Here is a 22,372-nt window from a genome sequence, read left to right as displayed (position 1 = left end):
AGCAGGGAAGAAGTGACTACAGCTGAGGCAGCTAAAATTCATTGTCAGGCCCAGAAAAACTATTCATGTTTCTCGCATTCCTGATGATGATTTTATATGTGGTGACGGATACATGTGATTCTGCGCATTAGTATCTTCTCATGCCATAAAGAAAAAATATCAGTTTTTCTTTATTCTACATTGTATGTACATATGTGTTCTAGATCCAGTTCTGTGGCCTGACATTGAACCCATTTTATAGTCATGGGAGCTCAGTGAAACAGGATTGATGCCTCCAGTCTCCAGAGGAGGGAACTGAGGCACAGAGCTCCTGCTCACTACTCTAGCTTCACATCTACTTAATTGTAATGCTTGAGACTGGGAAAGTGTTGCAGTTACCTTTTCATTGCTGGGATAAAACATCCCACCAAAAGCAGGGGGGAAAGGATTTGTTTTGGTTTATAGTCTGGAGAGGAGGCATCATGACAGCAGGAGAAAGTATAGCATGAGCAGAGCCTGGGCATCACTTCTGCCACAGCAGATGGAAAACAGCAGCAAGAAAGTGCGCTGGGCCCTGGCTAAGGGAAGCTGCCTTATAATCCCCATAAATTTGCTCCCAACAGCACACCTCCTCCAGCAAGGCTCCACCTCCCAAAATGCCACTAGCTGAGGACCAGGTATTCAAAACACACAAGTTTATGAGGGACATCGGATTCAAACCACCACAAAGACTTTCAAATTATGCATTTTTTTCAGATTTTGGATTATTTCCCTGACCATATGATGAGATATTCTGGCTCTAGGAACTAAGTCTACATGCAAACTGTATTTACATATCCTGAATAAATTTATGTCATGTTTTTAATAGTCTTGTTTATGAAACTTTCATAGTGTGGAATTTTCCATTTGGGGCTTCATGTCAGTGCTTTGGAAGTTTGAGTCTGGAGGCATTTTAGATTTCATATGTACAGAGAAGGAATAGTGTGCATGTGTGTGCCCACACACATGCATGCATGCACACACATGCATGCCTATTTATCCTAAAAGCCTAGTCTATTCAAGGAGATTGTACATTGTGTGAGGCACAGTTTCATAAATGGCGAATGAGGAGAACTCTTCTTTTGATTAGAAGTTCATTTCACTTTTGTGGGAAACTTGAGTAAGAGCCTGGGCTCTGCATCGTACTGCCTGGATTTAAGCCTTGGCAGTTAGAGGCGTGAACAAGCATTATGTGCCTCAGTTTCTTCCTCTGGATGATTGGAGACATTTGGGGTCCTACTAACAAAACTTTTGGGAACATTAAATGGGTTGCTGTATGTCAGGCTTTCAGAACTGGATCCAGAGCATGACACAGGCCTTTTAAGTGTGACCACTCCCGTTTCTCCTCCTCCTCCTTTCCTCAGTGCAGGAAGAGATCCTGAATGTTATTGCTCTGTCTTAATATCAAAGACACATATGATAGATGCAAGTGCATAGCAGTAACCTTAAACCAGTGTGGTCTTTAAAAATAACCAATTTTCATAAAAAACTTTGTACCAGTCACTATATTTGAGTGGGGACACCACTTGAGTTCCTTCTCTGAGGTGCGCTGGAGTCCAGTTGCCATTTCAATGAAAAGTGCCCAGTGTTTCTTCACATGTTGTATTAACCCCTAACTCCCAGAGCACTGGGCTGGAATTCTCCACTAATTGATGCCCTAGAGCACTGACTAGGGACGAGGCATTTCTCCCATGTGGCTCATGAAGATTAGATGTGCTTACAACCTCTATTCCTTTTTCCATAGCATATAAATTCATCCAGATCCTTTCTGGGTCCATGTATATTTTGTACCTGTAAAATCCCCTGAAGAATTATCTGGTTTGTGGTTTAAAAGCACACAAGCAGGGCTGGGCAGATGGCTCAGTAGGTAAAGTGTTTGCTTCTCAAGCATAAGGACCTGAATCTGATTCCTAGGACTCTTGTAAATTTCAGGTGTGATGGTACACTCCTGTAATCCCAGCATTGGAAGGTGGTGACAGAAAGATCTCTGGGGCTTGCTGGCGGCTGTTCTAGCCTAATTGGTGGGTTCCAGAAACCCCATCATAAAAGGAGGGTGGATTGTACCTGAAGATGACACTTGAGGTTGTTCTCTGGCCTCATGTATACACCCATACATGTGCATGGACACCCACACATGTACCATCAATGCATACCCCACACACATACATACACACACAATACAATGTTTTTAAAGTGGGGGTTAAAATCAGAATATTGGACTCAGACCATCCTAGGTTTGAACTCAATAGTGTGGGGACCAACCTCTCTGCAGATTTAACAGGGAGTTAGGACTTGCCCTCGTGGGTAATAAGGATTAAATCAAAGCAGGCAAGAGGAAAATGCTTGTACAAGCTTTGATCTGCCATGATTATCAGGGAGACTTGGAAAACTGCTAATAATAGCAAAGAGGGTTTAACTGATCCCCAGACTTTCCAAGAGCCTCAGCAGTTATATGATGGGCAGAGAAAGAGCTCTATGAAAAGAGGAAGAGCAGGGCTCTTGAGAGAGTAGATTAATTGCTATTGGGACACCTTACTTCTCTGGAGTGCTCCAAAACCTCAACCATTCACTATGCTCTAGGGTTAGGAATTATCACCACATATGTTAGAAATTAGGTCCCTACCCATAAGAAAACCTTTGGTTTATAGTATGCTTTCTAAAACCCAGGCTGAATCTGGGTTCCATGGTCTTTTTTCATGACTTGTCATAAATGAATATCCTGATGCCCTTAGTGACAGGGTAATAGTTCTTTGCTCACTGAATAATGAACCTGAAATGAAAAAGGAAATGTGTTGTCTGCCCTGCTGAATGATTGAGTGACTCAGAAATGAGCTCAGAATTCTAGTGTTAATTATTAAAGTGCTGTAGGAGAAGGATTATCATTTTTATTTTTCCCATGGGATCTGTAAGCTCTAAGGTCATCCTCTTTCTTGTGCCGCATGGGCTTCTGTCATTCTCACCTCTCAAAAGTGTAGGCAACCCCAGTGATGCTGAGAAGTTCATACCATCAAAGGCCTTGGCTCTAAGCTGGTTAGATGTCTCCAGAAGAGAGGGTTAGGATATGGCTGAGGACAGAGCCTTGGTCTCTGGTAGTAGCTTCACTGATTGGGCCCTGGTGGGAGTCATGTCACCTTCAGAAGGGAACCTGACTGTTGTCCTTGCATCCAAGGTCTTCCTGGACTGGTCCTCTCCACTTGTTTTCCTGACTCCTTTCCACATCCTTGGAATTCTGCACACCTGCATCATTTAACCACGTAGAGTGATAGCCTGTGTCCCATGTTCTCTCTGACCTTTGCAGGTACTGTGCCCTGCCTTAACTATTCCTTCTCACATGTAACAGTGTTCTTAGGATGACATCGAGATATATCACTCTTTCAAGACTCCCTAACTTTGGCTAAAGGTCCTTCCTTCCAATCCTTAGGGACACCACCCCACTCCTATGCTTCTTGTGGCTGCAAACACTCTATATTGCCTTATTTTTATACTCTCCCCATGGACTGTGACTCCACTGGAAGAGGACTGCTTGCCTGTCTTAGATCCAGCCCCAGGACTGAGCATTGTCTTGGGTGTATGGTGGGTGTTCAGTAAATATTGCTGAAGGAAAGGACACAAGCAGAAAAGGACAGCAGGGGACCGACTGAAGGGCAGAAGGCAGATAGATAGCTCCTGCCACCTTCGTGTCTGAACTGAAATGAACCAATATTTGTCCTCAGGCCTATTAGGACCAGAATGGTGTTCATAACGTGGTAAGTGTACAGAAGTTCAATAATAAGAAATCCAATAAAAAAATGTTACAACCTCAGTATGAAATAAAGAGCAGAAGAGCTGAGAGACATTTCACAAAGAAAGAAGTACACACAGGTGATCAACACACTGGAAAAGCACTATCACTAGGAAGTGTGAAAACATCAAACTAAAATAAAAACTCGATACCATTTCTACCAGTTCACCCCAAGTTTTAAAATATCTTTTATTAGTAATGATGTATTGAAATTGGTCCTTTTTTTTTTTTTTACTTCTTTTCTTTCTTTTTTTGAGGTGTTTGGAATTAAACTCAGGGTTTTGTGCACACTAGGGAAATACCTTTGAGCTATCTTCTCAGCCTCTGTCTCCATCATTTTGTGTCATTATAACAAAATACCTCAAGCTGGTTATATATAAAATAGAAAGTCCTTCCTCACAGCTCTGGAGACAGGGGAGTCTGTGATCGAGGCATTGGTATTTATGGGATGCCTGGTGAAGACCTTCTTCCTGTGTAGTCTTACGTTGCAGAAGGGTAAGAGGGATGCACTCAGTCCATTAGGCCGCTGTGTAATAGTATCAGTCCTTCTTGTGAGGGTAAAGCCATCATACTTTAATTACTCCCCAGAGGTCCCACTTCTCAATAGCACCATTATGGGAGTTAAGTTCAACATGACTGCTGGGGGGCACCCACATCATTCTAACCATAGCAACCACAAAGCAATAGTAAACACCAGCACAAGAAGTTTTAACTCTGAGGCTTGTTTACATTTCATGTAAAGGTAAAAAGCATTAAGTTCATCAGTGAACAGGATATAAAAGGCGTTTGAGAACTGCCATTTTAGTTGCATTAGATTTTAAGGGGTCTTCAAAAGGGATATGTACAAATATGAGCAATCTCTGTACTTCCACTAGTAGAAATACAATGGCTGAACACCTCTCATGTCATGTCTAGTTTCCATAAATTAAAAAAAGTCTCAAATCATAATTCTCCTCCTTGTTATTTTTATACAACTGATAGATAACCTTTAGGTCATTACACTTAGAACAGGGCTAGAGAGATGCCTCAGAATTTGAAGGCACTTGCTTACTAAGCCTGGAAACCCAGGTGCCAATCCTCAGTATCCACATAAAGTCAGATGCACAGAGTGGCTGGAGGCTCCAGTGTGTCCATTCTCTCCCTCCCTCCCTCTCTCTCTCTCTCTCTCTCTCTCTGTGTGTGTGTGTGTGTCTCCAAATAAATAAAAATATTTTTTAAAAACTTACAACATTTCATTTTGCAATTAGTTTTCCTTCATTATCTTGATTTGAACCAAACTGAAAAGAATTGGAATAACTTCATATTAAATGTGTTGATGTCTTTAGAAATGTTCATAACACTAAGAATGGGCAGTCTATAATTGTCCTAGACATTTCTTGATTATTACTATCATGTGGTTACTGACCAGATCACTTTCTTCAGGTGACATTGTAATAGTTATTGTTCAAGGACTGGTGACTTAGGGGAGTGATGACAGTGTGAGGAGTTTGGCAGGTCCGTGTCTACTTTGTACAAAGGTGGTTCTAAAATTTAGAATCCACCCTAGTATATGGTGGTGGTGAAATGTGGTCAGTCCACGTGTGCTGAGGAATGTATTCCATCAGAAGATCAGCGCCTGAGTCCTCCCCTCTCACAGCTCGTTTCCCTTGGGCAACTCCGTCCCCTTCCTCGCATGTCTCCTGCATAGCTCATTGTGTAGCCCATTACATAGTAGGTGCTAAGTCTATACTGCTAGGTGTTTCCAGATGAGGAACTGTTGAAAAGGAACAGACTCAAATATGCTGACCAGGTCCAATCCTTCACTCTTCTTTGCTCTTTAATATTTCTGCAGTTAAACTTCTGTTGGTTTAACAAATATTCTTCACTGACCACTTGCTAGAAGAATGAGAAACATAATACTGAATTCTGAAGGTCAGGATGATAGGAACGGCAAGTTTGACTGCATGGTGATCTAATAGTTATGTACTGAAGTTAAGCTGCTTGAGTGCCTAATTCTGTCATTTATAAGCTGCATGAAATGAGGGAGGAAGGAGGAGAGACAGAGATGGAGAGATGAAGAGGAAAGAAAGGGAGGAAGGGAGCTACTGATTGATATTTGCTGATATATTTCCAAAATTAAAAAAAATATATTTATTTATTTGCAAGTAGAGAGAGATAGGCAGAGAGAATGGGCATACCAAGGCCTCCAGCCACTGCAAACAAACTCCAGATGCATGCACTCCCTTGTGCAGCTGGCTTAAATGGGAGCTGGGGAATTGAACCTGGGTCCTTAGGCTTCTCAGGCAAGCACGTTAACTGCTAAGCCATCACTCCAGCCCCTAACTTTCCAAATTTGATCTAACTAAGTAGCTCGGATCCAGGAAGCTCAGCAGTGGCCAAGAAGACAAAGGCAAGGCGTACTGGTAACTGTACCTCTTCTTCCGCTCCTGTCCTTAGCACATATCCAGCCTCAGTTCACTTTACCCCATTGTGTTGCGTTCTTGAGAAGTGCACCAAGTAGAGACCTTGATTTCATCTTGATTTCTCAGACAAGAATGTCTGAGAAAATGGAAGTTTGAGAAATGGCCTTGGAGACATGCCTTGGGGAAATACCAGATAGAGGTAATGGGAGGAGGCTACAGAATTCACTGGAAACTTAAGAAGAGATGACATAGAGATTACGAGATTGTGAGAAGAGGAAGTTGTTGACATCACAGACCATTTTGACTGCTTAAAATGTTGGCCTAGGGCTGGAGAGAAGGCTCAGTGTTTAAGGTCCTGGCCTACAAAGCCTAACAACCTAGGTTCAATTCCCCAGTACCCAAGTAAAGTCAGATGCGCATAGTAGCACATTCATCTGGAGTTGGTTTGCAGTGGCTAGAGGCCATAGCACACCTATATACACTCTCTGTCTTTTCTTTCTCTCTGCTTAATAAAATATTTTTATATATTATCTGAGTTAGCCTGTGTCCAGTCATCTATCCAGAATCATGTAAGGAAATGTTTCTTTTCTTCCTACCCCACCTGCTTCTATCAGAAGACCACCTCCTCCTAAGACCTAGGACCTGTGCGGTTGTACTCTTCATGACATGGCTCAGCTCCATCAAATTTTCCATGGAAGAGCCTAGAAAGAAAACTGTGTCCTCTTGGAAGTTCCTGTATACAAAAGCACTCGGAAGTGCAGTGCATTCAAATGTGGGGCTGTTCACTTCCAGAGCTCCTCCTGTTAGAAGTATTGGTGGTTTAACTTCAAGCATGCCTGTCTTTTCCAAACTCTCACCTCCAAACCGGCGCTAGACATTAGTGGAAGAAGATGGGATTACCCTTCCCTGAATTTCTCTCCCTCAAATCCCCCCTGGTCCTTTTGCGCCACTCCCAGGGATAAGATCTCTTATAGGGCTGGAGAGAAGGCTTAGCGGTTAAGGCATTTGCCTGCAAAGCCTAAGCACTCCTGTTCAAATCCTCCAGATCCCAGACACCACAGTGACACAAGCATGCAATGCCAGGCATGACCACAAGGGTGCACTCACATCTGGAGTTTGTTCATAGCAGCTGAAAGACCCTGCGCACCCATTCCCCCCCCCAAGAAGAAAAGACTTGTTACAAACTTACCTTCATAATGAAAAAAAATGACTAATGCAGCTAGAACGATATAGATACTGTGTGCATTTATAATGGCAGGATTATTAAAGGGTCAAAAATGTTCCCAAACGTACTTTTTAGATGGGGAAAGGAGGAAGACAGTCAGAAGCTCTCCGTGAACAGTACCCTCCAGCTATATCCCAGGATCTTTTTTGTTTGTTTTTTGTTTGTTTTTGAGGTAGGGTCTCACTCTAGCCCAGGCTGACCTAGAATTCACTATGTACAGTCTCAGGGTGGCCTTGAACTTACGGGATCCTTGTACCTCTGCCTCCCGAGTGCCGGGATCAAAGGTGAGTGGCAGGATTGAAGGCATGCGCCACCAAGCCCGGCGTTAAACCAGGATCTTGCAGCTGTTTTCTCCAAGGCGTGAACATCTGGGTCTCTTCAGTTCCTTCTTCATCCACGGTCTTCTCATGTCAGTGGCTGCCATCAGACAACGCGAGCCCCTGTCCACTGTCAGCTAGAAAATCAAATGCTGATAATATCACACGACTTCAGTTTTACTTGGTCATTTTGCCTCGCGCAACCCGCAACTGTTTACATGGAGGGAACTGGAGTTGGTCTACTGTTGTTAGTAAGACACTTGATGAGATCAAGAGGAAGAAATTTAAAAAAAAAAAAAAAAAAACACTGTGATGAGGTGTGAGGGAGCTGGAGGAAGCCGCGCCAGCCTCTTCCTGATCTAAATCAAGTCACCACACTGTTTTGCTGCCAGGACCCCTCTGGCTTGTCCTCCCGTGTGGGCTCCCCTAAAACAGGTCTAACGTTGCAAGAGAATCTTCCCTGTGCCTTTGACAGAAAGGAGCCCTGGATTTCTGCAGGGACTGCCTCCCAGTCCTGACCTGAGATGCTGAGGCCCGCTGATGTGGCTGTTCTCCCGGCTGCATTGCCATGGAGATACGGGACACATTCCCTGACGGGGTGTCTGTCTCCAGATGGGCATCTTCATTCCCAGCATCAGATGTATTTGCTTGGTATAAACTGTGGCTTCTTGAAGGGTCCTGCTGGCTTTCTTGTTTTAGGCCTCGATGGATTTTTTAAAAAAAATTTATTTACTTATTTGAGAGCAACAGAGAAAGAAGAGGGTAGAGAGAATGGGCGCGTCAGGGCCTCCAGCCACTGCAAATGAACTCCAGATGTGTGCGCCCCCTTGTGCATCTGGCTGACGTGAGTCCTGGGGAATCAAGCCTTGAACTAGGGTCCTTAGGCTTCACAGGCAAGCGCTTAACCACTAAGCCATCTCTCCAGTCCCCTCGATGGATTTTATGCGGTGTGTTCTGTGAGCAATGACGATGGGTCTGGCTTTGTTGTCTTGGATATTTGCTTTATCTCCCTGTGTTGTATACCCCTGACACTGCCCTGGTTGGCTAGCCCAGCTTGTGAACGACAGGTTCTTACCTATCCACTTTTTAAATTTGTGGAAAAAATAAAAGAGAAAAAAGGTGGTGTTAGGGATTATGCTACTTTTCAGAATCATGTCGCCAAGACTTTTCCATTTCATCAGAAAAAAATATTAATGGTTTATCCTTAACTTTCAATTCAGTTGTGTTACCCAGAGGGCTAAGAAAGTGAAGAGTGAATCACAGTTGTCTATGACATGGCCAGTGGGACAAGAGAGTGGAGAAGGGCAGGCGTCCCCTTCTGGGAGACCCTGTGCTCTCATCTTCCTCTGTGGAATCCCTGTGTAGGCCCTAACGTGTCCTGTGCTCTTCCCTGGCCTGTTCTGTGGGGACACTGGGATTGTGAATATAGGTATCTATCCTGTTTATGTTTAGTAATTGAAGACTCCTGAGCAGCAGCTAAGAGTTCAGTTGTTCAGTAAAATATTATCAATTGTGTCATTGTGTTATGATGTTCCAGACTAAATTTGGGAGGGCTAGTTTTAATTTATGTTTTTACCTTTATTATTCTCTTTATCATTACATTGTAGGTATAATTTGTGTCTGTTCTTTTTTTGTTTTGTTTTGTTTGGGTTTTGGTTTTTCCAGGTAGGGTCTCACTCTGCTCCAGGCTGACCTGGAATTAATTATGTAGTTCCAGGGTGGCCTTGAACTCACAGTGATCCTCCTACCTCTGCCTCCCAAATTCTGGGATTAAAGGCGTGCACCACCATGCCCAGCTCTATTCTTTTTTTTTTCAATATTTTATTTATTTATTTATTTATGCGAGTGAGAGAGAGAGAGAGAGAGAAATTGGGCCTTCCACCACTGCAAATGAACTCCAGATCCATGTGCCACCTTGTGTATCTGGCTTATGTGGGATCTGGAGAATTGAACCTGGGTCCTTAGGCTTTGCAGGCAAGCACCTTGACTGCTAAGCCATCTCTCCAGCCCCTCTATTCTTTTTTTTTAATTAGCAGTGTTTTCCCAGCCTCTGAGGAAACAATTCTTAATTAAATGTGTTAATATTGTTTATCTTCATTTATTTCTGTACTGAATACTAAATTGGAATATAAAATTCTCTTGTTTTTCATTTTGAGATAGTATTATGCTGTATAGCCTGAATTAGTTTCAAACTTACAGTTTAGCCCAGGATGACCTCAGACTTGAGGTCCTCCTGCCTCAGCTTCCTGTGTATTGGTTTTACAGTTATGTGTCATCACATCCAGCTTTGATATTCCTTAACCTTGTAATTGTAGACCAGAATCCACTAATTAACTTGTTAATACATCTTAGACTTAGAATTCCTAAAGGGCTTATTCCTATAATATCAAATTTCTTTAGAAAGAAGAGAATCAATATCTACCTAGAATTGTTTGGTGGGAAAAAAAATAAACAGGTAGCTTTGCTATGGACATTGAGTCTTGGTGCAGATATATGCAAATATATTAGTTTCATAAAATGATAATTTTGAAAAACATTTGACCAGAAAAATTATTTGGAAAGATGTTATTATAACAAATGTCTTTGGGAATGGGGTGTTTAAGTGATAGGATGAGGAAAGCAAACCTCTAGTAGGTTATATTTTAAGTAGTAAAACAAGGGAGATGATTCAGTGTGTAAAGTGCGTGTCACACAACCATAAGGACTGGAGTCCAGATCCCCTGAAACACATGCAAATGCCGGAAAAGCACCTGTTTATAATTCCAGCACTGGGGAGATAAGAGACAGGTAGATTCTCTTGGCTTACTGGCTCAATAGTTTAGCCAAGTCCATGAGCTCTGGGTTCAGCAAGAGACACTATCTCAAAAAAGAAAAGACTGAGAGAGAGACTGACACTGGATGTCAACCTTTGGCCCCCAAAAGCAAGCACACACGCATGCATGACCACACATACTTGTACCAACACACATACCATACACATATTAAAAATACCAAAACAAGAAGTTAAGAATATAGTCATTGTACCCAGTTAATCATAGGCCATAAGAAAACACATTACTTCTTTTTTAAAATTTAATTTATTTATTTGCAAGCATAGAAAGATTGAGAGAGTGTGGGAATGCCAGGACCTTCTTGCCACTGCAAGTGGACTCCAGATGAATGTGCTATTTTGTGCATTTGGCTTTATGTGGGCACTGGACAGCCAAACCCAGGACTACAGGCTTTGGTGGAAAGCACCTTTTTGTCTGCTGAGCTACCTCCCCATCCCAAAATCTGTTACTTCTTAAGCTGAAATATGAACTTTATTAGTGATAAACAACCATGTTTCTTAGACATTACTTCATACCACATAGAAGACGCTCACAAGTTTGTTGATGAAAATTTTCAATTCCATAATTTCTGTGCTTTTCCTCCCTTACAAATCAGACCAAGATGACTCAAAGTCACACCTATTTTTCAATTTACTGCAACCAGTTCATTTCCTGTTGACAGGAATCTGGTGAAAATGTCATCTTTGTCGTCACCAAGCCTCAAGCCTACAAAAGAACTTTGGCTTCAGGCTTTTCTGACTTTGTCTGATACTGGATATTGACTTTGGGATTCATGTGCTTTCTGTGGCTGTTTCAAACTTTAAGTCCAACCCTTTTGAACGCACCAGCTTTGAGAGAGATACCTACCTATTTATTATTAGATCAAGGTGATAATATAGCTCTTCTCAACTTCATAGCAGCTAAAGTGTAGCATGTATAATAAATGAGTAGTTCATGTGTAGTAAGTGCTCTCTGCTCAAATTTAACACAAGAAGTCACAAATTAAAAATCATAATTTCCAATTATTTATATGTTCTTATTAGTACAACTCCTTAGTTGTAAATAATGCTTTGTTTTTACAAAAGAGAGAACTTAAGGTGTTTACATACAACTGAAAATTGCCACCATAGGCACATGAGACAAATATTCTCTTTCCTCTCCGGTCTTCTTGGTTCATTATTTGATAGGGTCAGTGTGTCTATATCCCAAGTAATCGTCAGAGACAGAATAACCGTATCCTGCCACTCTGCTGTGGCATTTGCAACTGCTGCATTTTGTTGTGCTGAGCCTTTCCAGTAGGCAGAAAAGAGCTCCTGCTAAAAAAAAAAAAAAAAAAAAAAAAAAAAAGATGCCCACTTTTGAGCTTCTTCCAGAATATTCCATATATGCCCCTCATAAGGACTAGAAGGGAGAGGGCCTAACACACTATACCACTCAGCCTTTCCCACTAAAGCTTTTCTGCCAATGTGGAAAAAAAATTAAGATATGTTTTCTTTTTTTTTTTTTTTTTTTTTTTGGTATTCAGATGAGTATAGGATCAAACCAGTGGAAGAAGTCAAATACATGAAAAACGGGGCAGAAGAGGAGCAGAAGATAGCCGCCAGGAACCAAGAAAACTTGGTAAGAATTGAACTTCCTCTTTGTCAATGACTTTTGGTGACGCCATTGTTAAAAAGCTGCATCGAGTGTTCGATCTGTAGCTGGCACCCTGGTACAAGATCTCTTGAAAATGCTCCGGCTATTTATAGCTTGCCTGGAAGCTACACCATTACCCCTACATCCTGTTTGCCTCTGAATAAGAGCCTTTTTTAATCTTGATAAGGCATGCTCCAGCGACAATACAGAAAAATTATCAGTGCTTTCAAAGAGCCAAATTTAGGCAAAGAAAAGGATGATGTAGGATTGAGACTCAAGGATGGGCATCACTGCCTCCACCCTTTTTTTTATTTTTTTCTTTTCCAGGTCAGGGTGAGTGGTCAAATTTTTCTATTTGAGATATGTAATGAGGAAGCTGCTTTTCAAAGGAAAACACTGTGTGTCTAAAAGTTTCCATTCAGAGTCTGCTCTTCATTGTTCATAGTCTCAATGTTAAAGGCCTTGTGAGTTTTGAGTTAGTGTGAAAATTGTAATGAGATAAAGTAGGAAGTTGGGAAACATTTTTCTTTACTATAAATCAGTATGTAGTTTCCTCTATGAAGACATATGCCAAATTGTCCTATGGGTTGATTTTAAAAGGAGTTAATATTGCTTAGAATTGTATTTGTTCAATGATATAGGCACAAAACATTTTTGTTCATATATATGTATAGATAGATAGACATAGTTTTGTTTTACTTTTAGATCATTCCTTTCTTAAATGATTGAGTGTATTATGAAGCATGTGGCATAGATATCAGAAAACATTGCTACTTTGCTGGCACTCCTTTTTCTGTGTCCATTTTGATAACTGCTACAGCAGAGGAATGGACAAAACCTGAAGCGGCGCTCATGATGCTTTTGGCGGCTGGGCCCCTTCACACCTGAGTGAAAGGCACAGGCTCTTCGGCTTCATTCTCTTTGAACTGAACATATAATTGACAGCTGAGAATATCTATGTATAATTTTATTTTATTTTATTTTATTTTTTGGATTTTTGAGGTAGGGTCTCACTCTGGTTCAGGCTTACCTGGAATTCACTATGTAGTTTCAGGGTGGTCTTGAACTCACTGCGATCCTCCTACCTCTGCCTCCCAAGTGCTGGGATTAAAGGCGTGCGCCACCACGCCCGGCTTCGAGATCATTTTAAATAGTGAAAATAAATAACAGAGATTGGAAATCAGTGGCAGAGCACTTGGCTAGCGTGTGTGAGGCCCCAGGTTTCATCCCCAGCACTGTAGTTTTTTGTTTTTTGGTTTTTTTTTAATGTGAGAAGAAAGGCTGTTTCTGAACTGGGATTTGGATTTAAAGCATCACGTTTTGGGTGGAGATTCATCAACCCTACAGTGGAACAACAACACAAATCAAGGAAAGTTAGTGATGTCCAAATAGCAAAAGTTCATGTCATCTAACTCTGGATGTGAAATTTTGTTTTGTTTGAGTACATGAATCAAAGATCCAAGTAGGAGAATTATCTGCTCCATGTTTTTAAAATTATTATTAAGAAGCAGAGTCTTCCTGGGCTTGAGCTATAAATCTCATCTCTGATAAAGTATTTGAAGCCCCCGGTGGGTGCAGCTGGGCGGGGCAGTGGCTCCTCTTTGGGTGTGACTTTGCTCCTCCTTCTCCTCTGATCCTGTATAGCATCCACAAGCACCTTGGGTGCTTTCTCTCCCGAAGAGAAAAAGGCACAGCTTTTTCCCTTCTGTCAGCTTTGCAGTCCTTCAATTCTGCCGGCATACTCCTTGTCAACCCCATGGGAAGAATTAGAACCAGTGCCCTTCTGTCAGGCCAAACTGAGGCTTGCAAAGAAATTCCTGGTCATTCCAGTTCATTTGCATACTGTGTGTGACAACTCTCACTGCTTTACTTGGCCAGACAATCAGAATCCGCTCTGCTAACAGGAGCTTTCAAGAGTGTAAACATGTCCTTGGCTCACAGGGAGTAGATGGTCAGCTTTGATTCGGAAATCACCAGACTGCTTTCCAAACTTGGAAGTGATGCTCACTTATGTAGCAGCATGGTATGCGTGCTGCCCACTCCATCCTTTGAGATCCGTTGTCAAGTATGGGCCATGCATGTTGTTTGAACAAAGTTAATAGCCTCCTAGACTTGCAGCTTATATTGGAAGGTAGATGAAACAGACTTTACACTTCTTTCCTTTTTACAACATTTAACATAATTTAAGTGTTGAGAAGTTCTTGTGTTTCAAAGAATGATTTTAAGAAGTATGTCACTGTTTTGGTACATTTGTGATTTTTAAAATATTTTATCTATCTATTTACCTATTTATTTGAGACCGAGAAAAGACACACCAGTGCCTCTAGCCACTGCAAACGAATTCCAGATGCATGTGCCACCATGTGCATCTGGCTTACATGGGTTCTGGGGAATCGCACCTGGGTCCTTAGGCTTCACAGGCAAATGCTGTAACTGCTAAGCCATCTCTCCAACTTGGCACATTTGTTTTTGCAAAGCTGCTTATTAAATAAAGGGTGTTTGGCACTGCAAGCATAACCACAGAAGGGTGGCATAATGGTGAAGACTTAGGGCTCTGGAGACAGAAGCTGCTTGAGTTTGAGGACAACTTGCTTTACTTCTCAACCTCCTACCATCAAATGGAGAAACCAGGGCCTCCTGGTAGTAGTGAGTGGATCCGTGAGGTAAAGGCGGAGTGGTACAATGTAGGCACCTGCGAGAGGCAGGCATCGGCAGAGAAGGAAAGGATGCAGGGTGTTAAAAATCCATTTGTATTGACTACTTGAGAGATTTCTAAGAGGATACTTAATGGTATTGCCAGTGTCACATGTATTTGGCAAAACCTTGTCTCGGCAGCCATGAAGTTATTTCAAGGGTATGTTGAGCATCTTGTTTGAACAGGGGCACCTACTACATTGGGCACTTAAACTCACTTTTCCCAAGGAGATTCTTGTAGAGCTGAGAGAACTGTTCAGCAAGCATTCACTAATTGCTCTTGCACACAAGACACTGTACTGGACAGCAAAGAAACAAAAAGAAGGACCCAGTGACCTTCATGGTAAGGGGTCTGTGCTGTCGGGGGCCCAGTAAGTGTCAATAAAACAGTATGGCTGAGTTCCAAATGCGGGGTGCAGCGGACATTCACGGGATGCACAGGTGTGTTGGGGTAGCAAGCCCGGCTTCGCGGAGGAGCTGCTGTTTATGATGGGCGTCCCGGTACTGAAGGAAGACAAGCGCTCCAGGCAGTAGGGACAGATGGAAAACACCCGACTAGTTAATCAAAGCACGCAGTGCTGCTTGAGAAGTGACGGGGAAAGGGGGGCAGGCTCCACAGGGAAGCATGAGAGAAGAGAATCAAAGTAGAGCTAGGGTAACCTGTGGAGCCTGCCTGCCTGTGGAAAGGTCTAAAACTGATGCCGTGGGTTAAACAAAGGTTTCAGGTAAGTGTTTGGAGCCAGAGGTGGACAGGATGGGACAGTGATTCGGGAAGATTTTTATGGCAGAAGCAGGTATCATGTGGGCTGATGTAGGGAGCCAAGAAGGGACACCTGTCATGATAGTTTCTGCAAGAGACAACGAGCCTGGAGGATGGGGGGGGTGGTGGGAGGGAAATAATAACAAAGTCTAACAACATAGGTGCATGGAAATGTAATCCAGCGCATTCTTTTGTATGGTGACTTCAGAAAAAAAGGAAACGTCTTTATGACAGGAAAAAAAAGAGGCATGGAGGTGACATCGGGAGAATAGGGAAGGCTGTGGAAGTTGAAGCAGGGAGAGCTGACAGCTCTGGGTGTGAAGAGCAGACCGGGGAGTCGAGGTAACGGCAGCAGCAAAGTTTCAGTGTTCTGGAAGGACGACGGGCTGCTGACGGTGAACACCAGCTGTGACCTCAGTGAAACGGAACAATGTATAGGAAGATTATGTTTGATGAACTACAATGCATAAAGTCATCCTTTACTCTTGCCCACCCTGGAAAAAGTCATGGTAGACCATACAAGGGAGAAAGTTAAGCCATTTCACTGCAGTGCAATGAGAACACAAGCAAAGCACCCGTGACTTCCAGGTTTTCAGGATCTTTAGGAACTGAGGGTCGCAAAGGAACAGTCGACATAAACCCGACCCCCCGAGGCTCTCACGTGACCTCAGTGACCACAGAGTGAAAGCAGTGGTAGGTTTTGAGCAACCCAAGCCTTGGGAACTCAGAAAGCATCCATCTGGAGAAGGCTGGGAAAAGCCTGAAAGGGGAGGCTGCCTCTTAGGTACTCCCCTGCCTGATTGCTGGGACGAATGGTAAGTCAGTTGAACCCAGAGATGTGCATATGGATTCAGTTGGTGGCCGAGTGCTTGTAAAATAAATATGGCAGCCAGAGGTAGAAGCAGGAACGTTGGGCAAAGGCAGCGTCATAGGGTCCACGAGGCCCCTTTTGAAGTGCCACCCCTGTGGTCTGTTCATAGGAAGCTCTGGTTTGTGCCTTGCCTACAACATCCCTCCCCATTGGTGAATCCTGCAGTTTTCCTAAGGTCTGGACTAGCGGCCTGGAGCCTGCCTTCCATCGGCACACTCCACACTTTCATTTCTGCCTGCTTTACTCACTTTGTTTTTACAAATCAAACTGTAGGTGAAATGTCATGTGTAAAAGAAACCTGTCCCAGCCTCACCACCTATGTTAGTTCTCCTTGATTTCTCAGATTCTATTTGTGTTCTCTACAGTGCTAAACATGTTTATTTCAGAATAACTGTTGGTAAGTAACTTATTTATTATGCATTCTGCTTTTTAGACAATCATCTTATGAAGCTAAGAACTTTGTTTTGATTTTATATATATGGGGGATGAGAGAGGGTCTGTCTAGCCCTTCACAGTGCGTAGTACCTCGAAGTTGCTTAACAACAAAAATGGAATGCTTTGGCAAGTCTTGATGAAGGCAAGTTACTCAAAGCTTGCTATTAAGTTTAATCTTGTACTCAAACTCTTTCACAAGGTCTTTATACATTGTCTCTTAAGAAACAAAACAGGGGCTCTCAGATGCACCTTCAGACATTGGAGCACTCTATGCAGTTTCTCTGGGTGGGAAAGAACATCCTGGCTTTCTGAGGCTGCTGATGAATCACTTACGTGTCAGCCGTTGACGCCGTCCACTTGAAGATATGCTCTCGTCCTTGTCTTCATCACTGCTTGGCATCCATACAACCCACTTCACTTTCTCAGACCTTAATTCCTTCTTAAGTTGGTCTGAAGTATTAGTTCAATCTTATTTCCCATAATTGAAAAGGTTCATATATAAATCTCAACAAAATGCCAATTTCTCCATCTCTACCTTATTTTTGTCAGATATCTAAAACTCCTGGTCTTTAAAAGTTCTTTTTCAGGATCCTGGAGAAACCATTAAAGTACTAGAAGAAAATAGGGTGGAACATATTTAGTATACCAGCAAAAGGAGACTTAACAAAGACATAGCAAACACTTTAAGGGGAAAAAATTCCCTGACACCGAAGCCAAAGTCTTTTGTAAAACCAAATAAATATAAGAAGTAGTTAATTATAGAAGAGTCTGGGGACAAATATTTGTGATAAAAGGCAAAGGAATTAATATGTGGGCTATGTTAAATGCCCTTGTAAGTAATGAATAAAAAGGCAATTCATGAGAAACATAGATAATTGAGCAGAACAGGTGGTTCACAGTTGAGCATATTGGGTGATAACGAAGGAAAACATGTTCCCATCAGTAGCACAGTGCAGAGTCCTAACTACTGCTCTGCACTCCCTCCTCTTGGAGAGTCACTGCATCCAGGCACATTTGTCCCTGTTGCTGGTGGGCTACTCTTTGAAACATCTCTTGACTTTTGCTCACTTAATTTCGGATTTCTGAGAGCCAAATTCTTGTTCTCAAACTGGTTTGTGCTGGTTGAATGCCATTGCAATTACTTAATTTAGTTAAAGAATATGCAAACTAATGAAACACAAGCCTCCAAAGAGCTGTTTCAGTGAAATGGAAATGGAATGCTTTGGCAAGTCTTGATGAAGGCAAGTTACTCAAAGCTTGCTATTATGTTTAATCTTGTACCCAAACTCTTTCACAAGGTCTTTATACATTGTCTCTTAAGAAACAAAACAGGGGCTCTCAGATGCACCTTGTGTGTGTGTGGTTAGTGAAAGAGATGCAGGTGAAGCCTTATTCCTGTGTCAAAAGATGACAGAAGAAATGTATATCTTGGCATTTTTAACATAGTATATTTAATGTGCACATATGTGTTTATTTGCTCCTACTTTCACTCACTGAATTATTATTAAATTTTACTTTTTGCATGTGTGTGTTTGTGAGAGAGCCTATGCACACGTGCATGTGTGCATGTAATGGTGCTCCAGAGTCTCTTGCTTCTGTAGACAAATGCCCATTGGGCTTTACATGGCACTGAATTTGGGCTGGCAAACTTTGCACACAAGTGCCTTACCCATTGAGCCATTTCTCTAGTCCCGTCACTCACTGAATTTTTAAGTTGCCAGTCTGGGTGTTGCCTGACATAATTAGGTGTTACCTAATATAATTTACTGTTATCAGGAAAATGTAAATCAAAATATGATCCCATTTTTCACCCACTAGATTGGCAGAACCTTGAAGTTTGATAATATCAGATTTTGGCACAATTGCAGGAAAATATGTGTTCACATTCCAATGATAAACATTTCAGAGACAGTTGAGCAGTGTCTGTGAAGTTTAAACATGTACAGCGATGACCCAGTACTTCCACATCTTGTTGGGCATGGGACAGTTGCCCATGTGCATGAGAAAGCTTGTACAAGGCATTCACTGTATAGCATTGCTTGTATTGGTGAAAAATTTGTTGTGGGAAGGGACCATGGGTGGGGAGGAACGTTCATGACTGTCAGTAGGACTGTAGTACAGCTATACTCTATTAGGCAACAATTTTTAAAAATGTGTTAGAAACTATACTTTTTTATGAAACAAAATAACAACACTCTATATTTTCCCACCAGATATATGCATACATTTGTAGATCACATAACTCCAGGATGAATGTTTTACAAAGTGACAGTAGATCCTCAGTTAATGGGAGATTCAAGCAAACCAAGGATCAGTTTCCTCCATGCAGAATGCTGATGATAATTGAACCCTTTTTAGTTAGAAAATACACAACTTAAATAAAATATTAGCACAGTTCCCGGCATAGAAAATGTCATTGTTGGCTGTTGAAATGTTACATTTGTTCATATGGAATTATATTACATGGGGAACAGGTGATAAAAATAATTGGAAATGTGTTCAAAAGGGATGTTTAGACTTATACTTAATATATTAAAGTTTAAGATTCATTTTCTCAAAGAGTGATGATAACAAATTTTAAGTTTTGACTACCTTGGAATTAAGTATAGGATTGTGACATTTCCTCAGTCTTGAGGAGGCCTAGTTTTAGTCCTTCTGTGTTGTCTTATTTAGGGGCAGGGATTACTTGAAGGCAGCCAGAAGAAAACCTGAGGCTCACTAGACTACATGTTATGGAGGTTAACAGTTTTCCACATAAATAATTCGAACATATATTACTGTAGATTTCACAATATTCAGTCTTTGGTCTTTCTAAAATGTCTTAGCAAATAAAGGACATTTCATGTGTAGCTTGGAAGCCCTTCTCACAGTGAAATAAAACATTGTGTTGTTTTTCCTTCATTAACCTTTGTGATGCTCCGGACATCCTCCCTGCGAACTACTAAACCATTTGATGCTGGTTGGTTTCACTGTGCTTGTTTTTCTTCTTTCCTGGGTTTGCATGAATTGGGGTCATTTTTGATCACTCTGCCAGATTTCTTTGTAGAAATGAGAAGATTCTTTTTTTGCTCAAATGACAAACTACATGGTTAGTTGAGTTTTTATTATTATTATTATTATTATTATTATTACTATTTCTGTCTCATCCCTGGAGTTGAAGGATCATTATTTAAAGCACCTTTGTCTAAGTTGCCAATTCTTCAGCACAATCAAATTTAAAAAAATTGCTTTAAGTGCTGTGTTCTAAAGTGCTTCAGCAGGAAAACTGAAGTGGAAGCAAGTTCGGGGATGACTGCATTAAAGTTCCAGTAAATTTCAGCACATCTGATTGCAGAAATGAAGACGGATGAGAGGGAATGTGCTAGAGCTCAGGGAAGTCCTCTTAGGAGGAGTAGCGTCCAGCTTGTGACACTAGAAAGTGATCCTTGTAGATGGTTCCTGCTCTCAAAGCATTGACTGGATTGACAGCTTGAAGCACAAATCAGAGAGTGTTCTGCAATTCCATTGGGTAGTGTAGATCAACTCGCCAAGCTAAGTGCTCAAGACCACAGGCACCACAGTCCTCTACTTATTTGAGCATGCCTCTGAACAATAAAAACCATGTGAATGGACTTTGTTAACTTTCAAAGGTCCAGATAACCCCATGTAGATGGTCTCATAATTAGGAACTCCACAGGAATCCATTTGCACGCTTCTTTTTAACAAATAATAGCATATTGACTTCTGCTTAAAGTTTATTCTACTCATCTTAGGAATTTTAGCCTTAAATGCTTGTTCTCAAATGCAAGGTCACATAATTCTTTTTAAAATCCAAATACTACATTTTTTCCATTTTCCCAAGGCGTTTAGATGTTCCCGCACTTTGGAGACTGAGTTAAAACAGACGGGCAAGGGTGCAGCTGGTATTAACTGACAGGCGGCATGCTGTGTGGGGCACCTTTGCTCCACGAATGGGCTGATGGGAGCTCAGGCTGTGGCCGACCGAGTTGAGGGATCTGAACTTGCAGGAACACACTTCCAGGCTTGGGCACATTTAGAGTACTAAAGAATTCCCAAAACAAGGTGAAGTTAGAAAGAATGCTGAGCATGTGATTTACACAAGAATATTAGTTACTTGGCTTGTTGCTGTGACCAAATACCTGCCAAGAAGCAATTTAAGGGAGAAAGACATTGTTTTGGCTCATAATTTGATGAGATACCAACCTTGATGGAGGGTAAGGCATAGCGGCTGCCAGCCCATGATGTGCGGCTGGGACTCCTCGCCACCCCACCTCTTGGTGGAACAGGAAGCAGAGCACCGACTGGAAGTGAGACCAAAGTTATGAAGCCTCAGGGTCCGCTCTCCCAGTGATGCACTCCTAGCCAGACGCCACATCCTAAAGCTTCCACAATCTTCCAAAATAATGCCATCAGCTGGCCACCAAGTGTTCAAACACATGCACCTAAGGGGGCCTTAGACACTCAAACCACATATGCAAGATACTTTCCTGCATTGTCCCATTGGATTGGGCTGTATGGCGCAGAGCCCTGCTGAATTAATAATCAGTTCAGCACTTGATCCACCCCCAAAGGTCCTCTGCTTCACATTTGGAGCCCATCCTTCAGCATTGTGAGGTTACCATCAGCCTGTAGTTCCTCCAGGTATTGATGACCTAGACACTGCATGCAGATCAGGTGAGAGGCTGTGGCAGCACCCTTCTCATGGTACGTGGGGAGAACAGGTGGGAAGAGTGGCACCTCGTCATCGAACTCGGACAGCCTTGTTTCTCTAGCTGGCATCTTCGCGTTACTTGAGCTGGACATACTCAAGGTCTTTGAGATTATTCTGGCTCTGTGGTGACTTGTTTTTAGAGCAGAGCTGGAGTTGGGTTTAGTCTCTTAAGGGTGGGAGATTGGTTGACTCGGCCTGAGTTTTCAGTGTTGAGCAGAAGCACAGTTCCTGATTAAGGAGCAGTGCTAGAATAATAGAGGACACCCAACAGGGCTCTGTGCCGTGCAGCCCGCCAGAGTACAGGCATCAGTGATGCCACAAGCTAGTAGCTTATGGGAGAAAGAAAGTTAGGGCATAGCATACTTCCGGTTCCAAGTAAGCATTCATTCTTACTTCCCTTGAAGAAATAACTATCATCGTAGCTTCCTTCTTCCATGAGGAAAAGGAATAAGTGAATTGTATCTCACCATTCTCAGGAATCAGTGACTCAGAAGTATTTTGGTGTTGAGAGGAGGTTTCTGGAACCGAACCCAGGTTCTTACACATGCTAGGTCAGTGGTCTACCACTGAGCTACACCCTCAGCTCCTCAAGGATGTTTTCTGAAGCAACTACATGATTGGTCTTCCCAAAAGGAAAGCACAGCAGAACATGGCTGAGATCCTGTTCCAAGTGACTTTTTCTCTTTTTGTACTAGTACTAGGTACAAACTGGC

General features: G+C 42.1%; 1 protein-coding gene across 3 annotated transcripts in view; it reads left to right on the top strand.

The window, feature by feature from the left end:
• C1H1orf21 (chromosome 1 C1orf21 homolog) overlaps positions 1-22,372 on the top strand; it is a 236,998-nt gene that overhangs the window by 110,012 nt on the left and 104,614 nt on the right. For all 3 annotated transcript variants that reach the window (XM_045151949.1, XM_004658714.2, XM_045151956.1), the window contains exon 3: positions 12,079-12,173. In XM_045151949.1, the coding sequence (XP_045007884.1) occupies positions 12,079-12,173 (95 nt within the window). The remainder of the gene's footprint in view (positions 1-12,078; positions 12,174-22,372) is intronic.

This window comes from Jaculus jaculus, chromosome 1 (assembly GCF_020740685.1).
Source record: "Jaculus jaculus isolate mJacJac1 chromosome 1, mJacJac1.mat.Y.cur, whole genome shotgun sequence".
NCBI classification, from domain to species: Eukaryota; Metazoa; Chordata; class Mammalia; order Rodentia; family Dipodidae; genus Jaculus; species Jaculus jaculus.
Note: the sequence above shows the minus strand (reverse complement) of the source record. Positions and strands in the feature narration are given on the sequence as shown.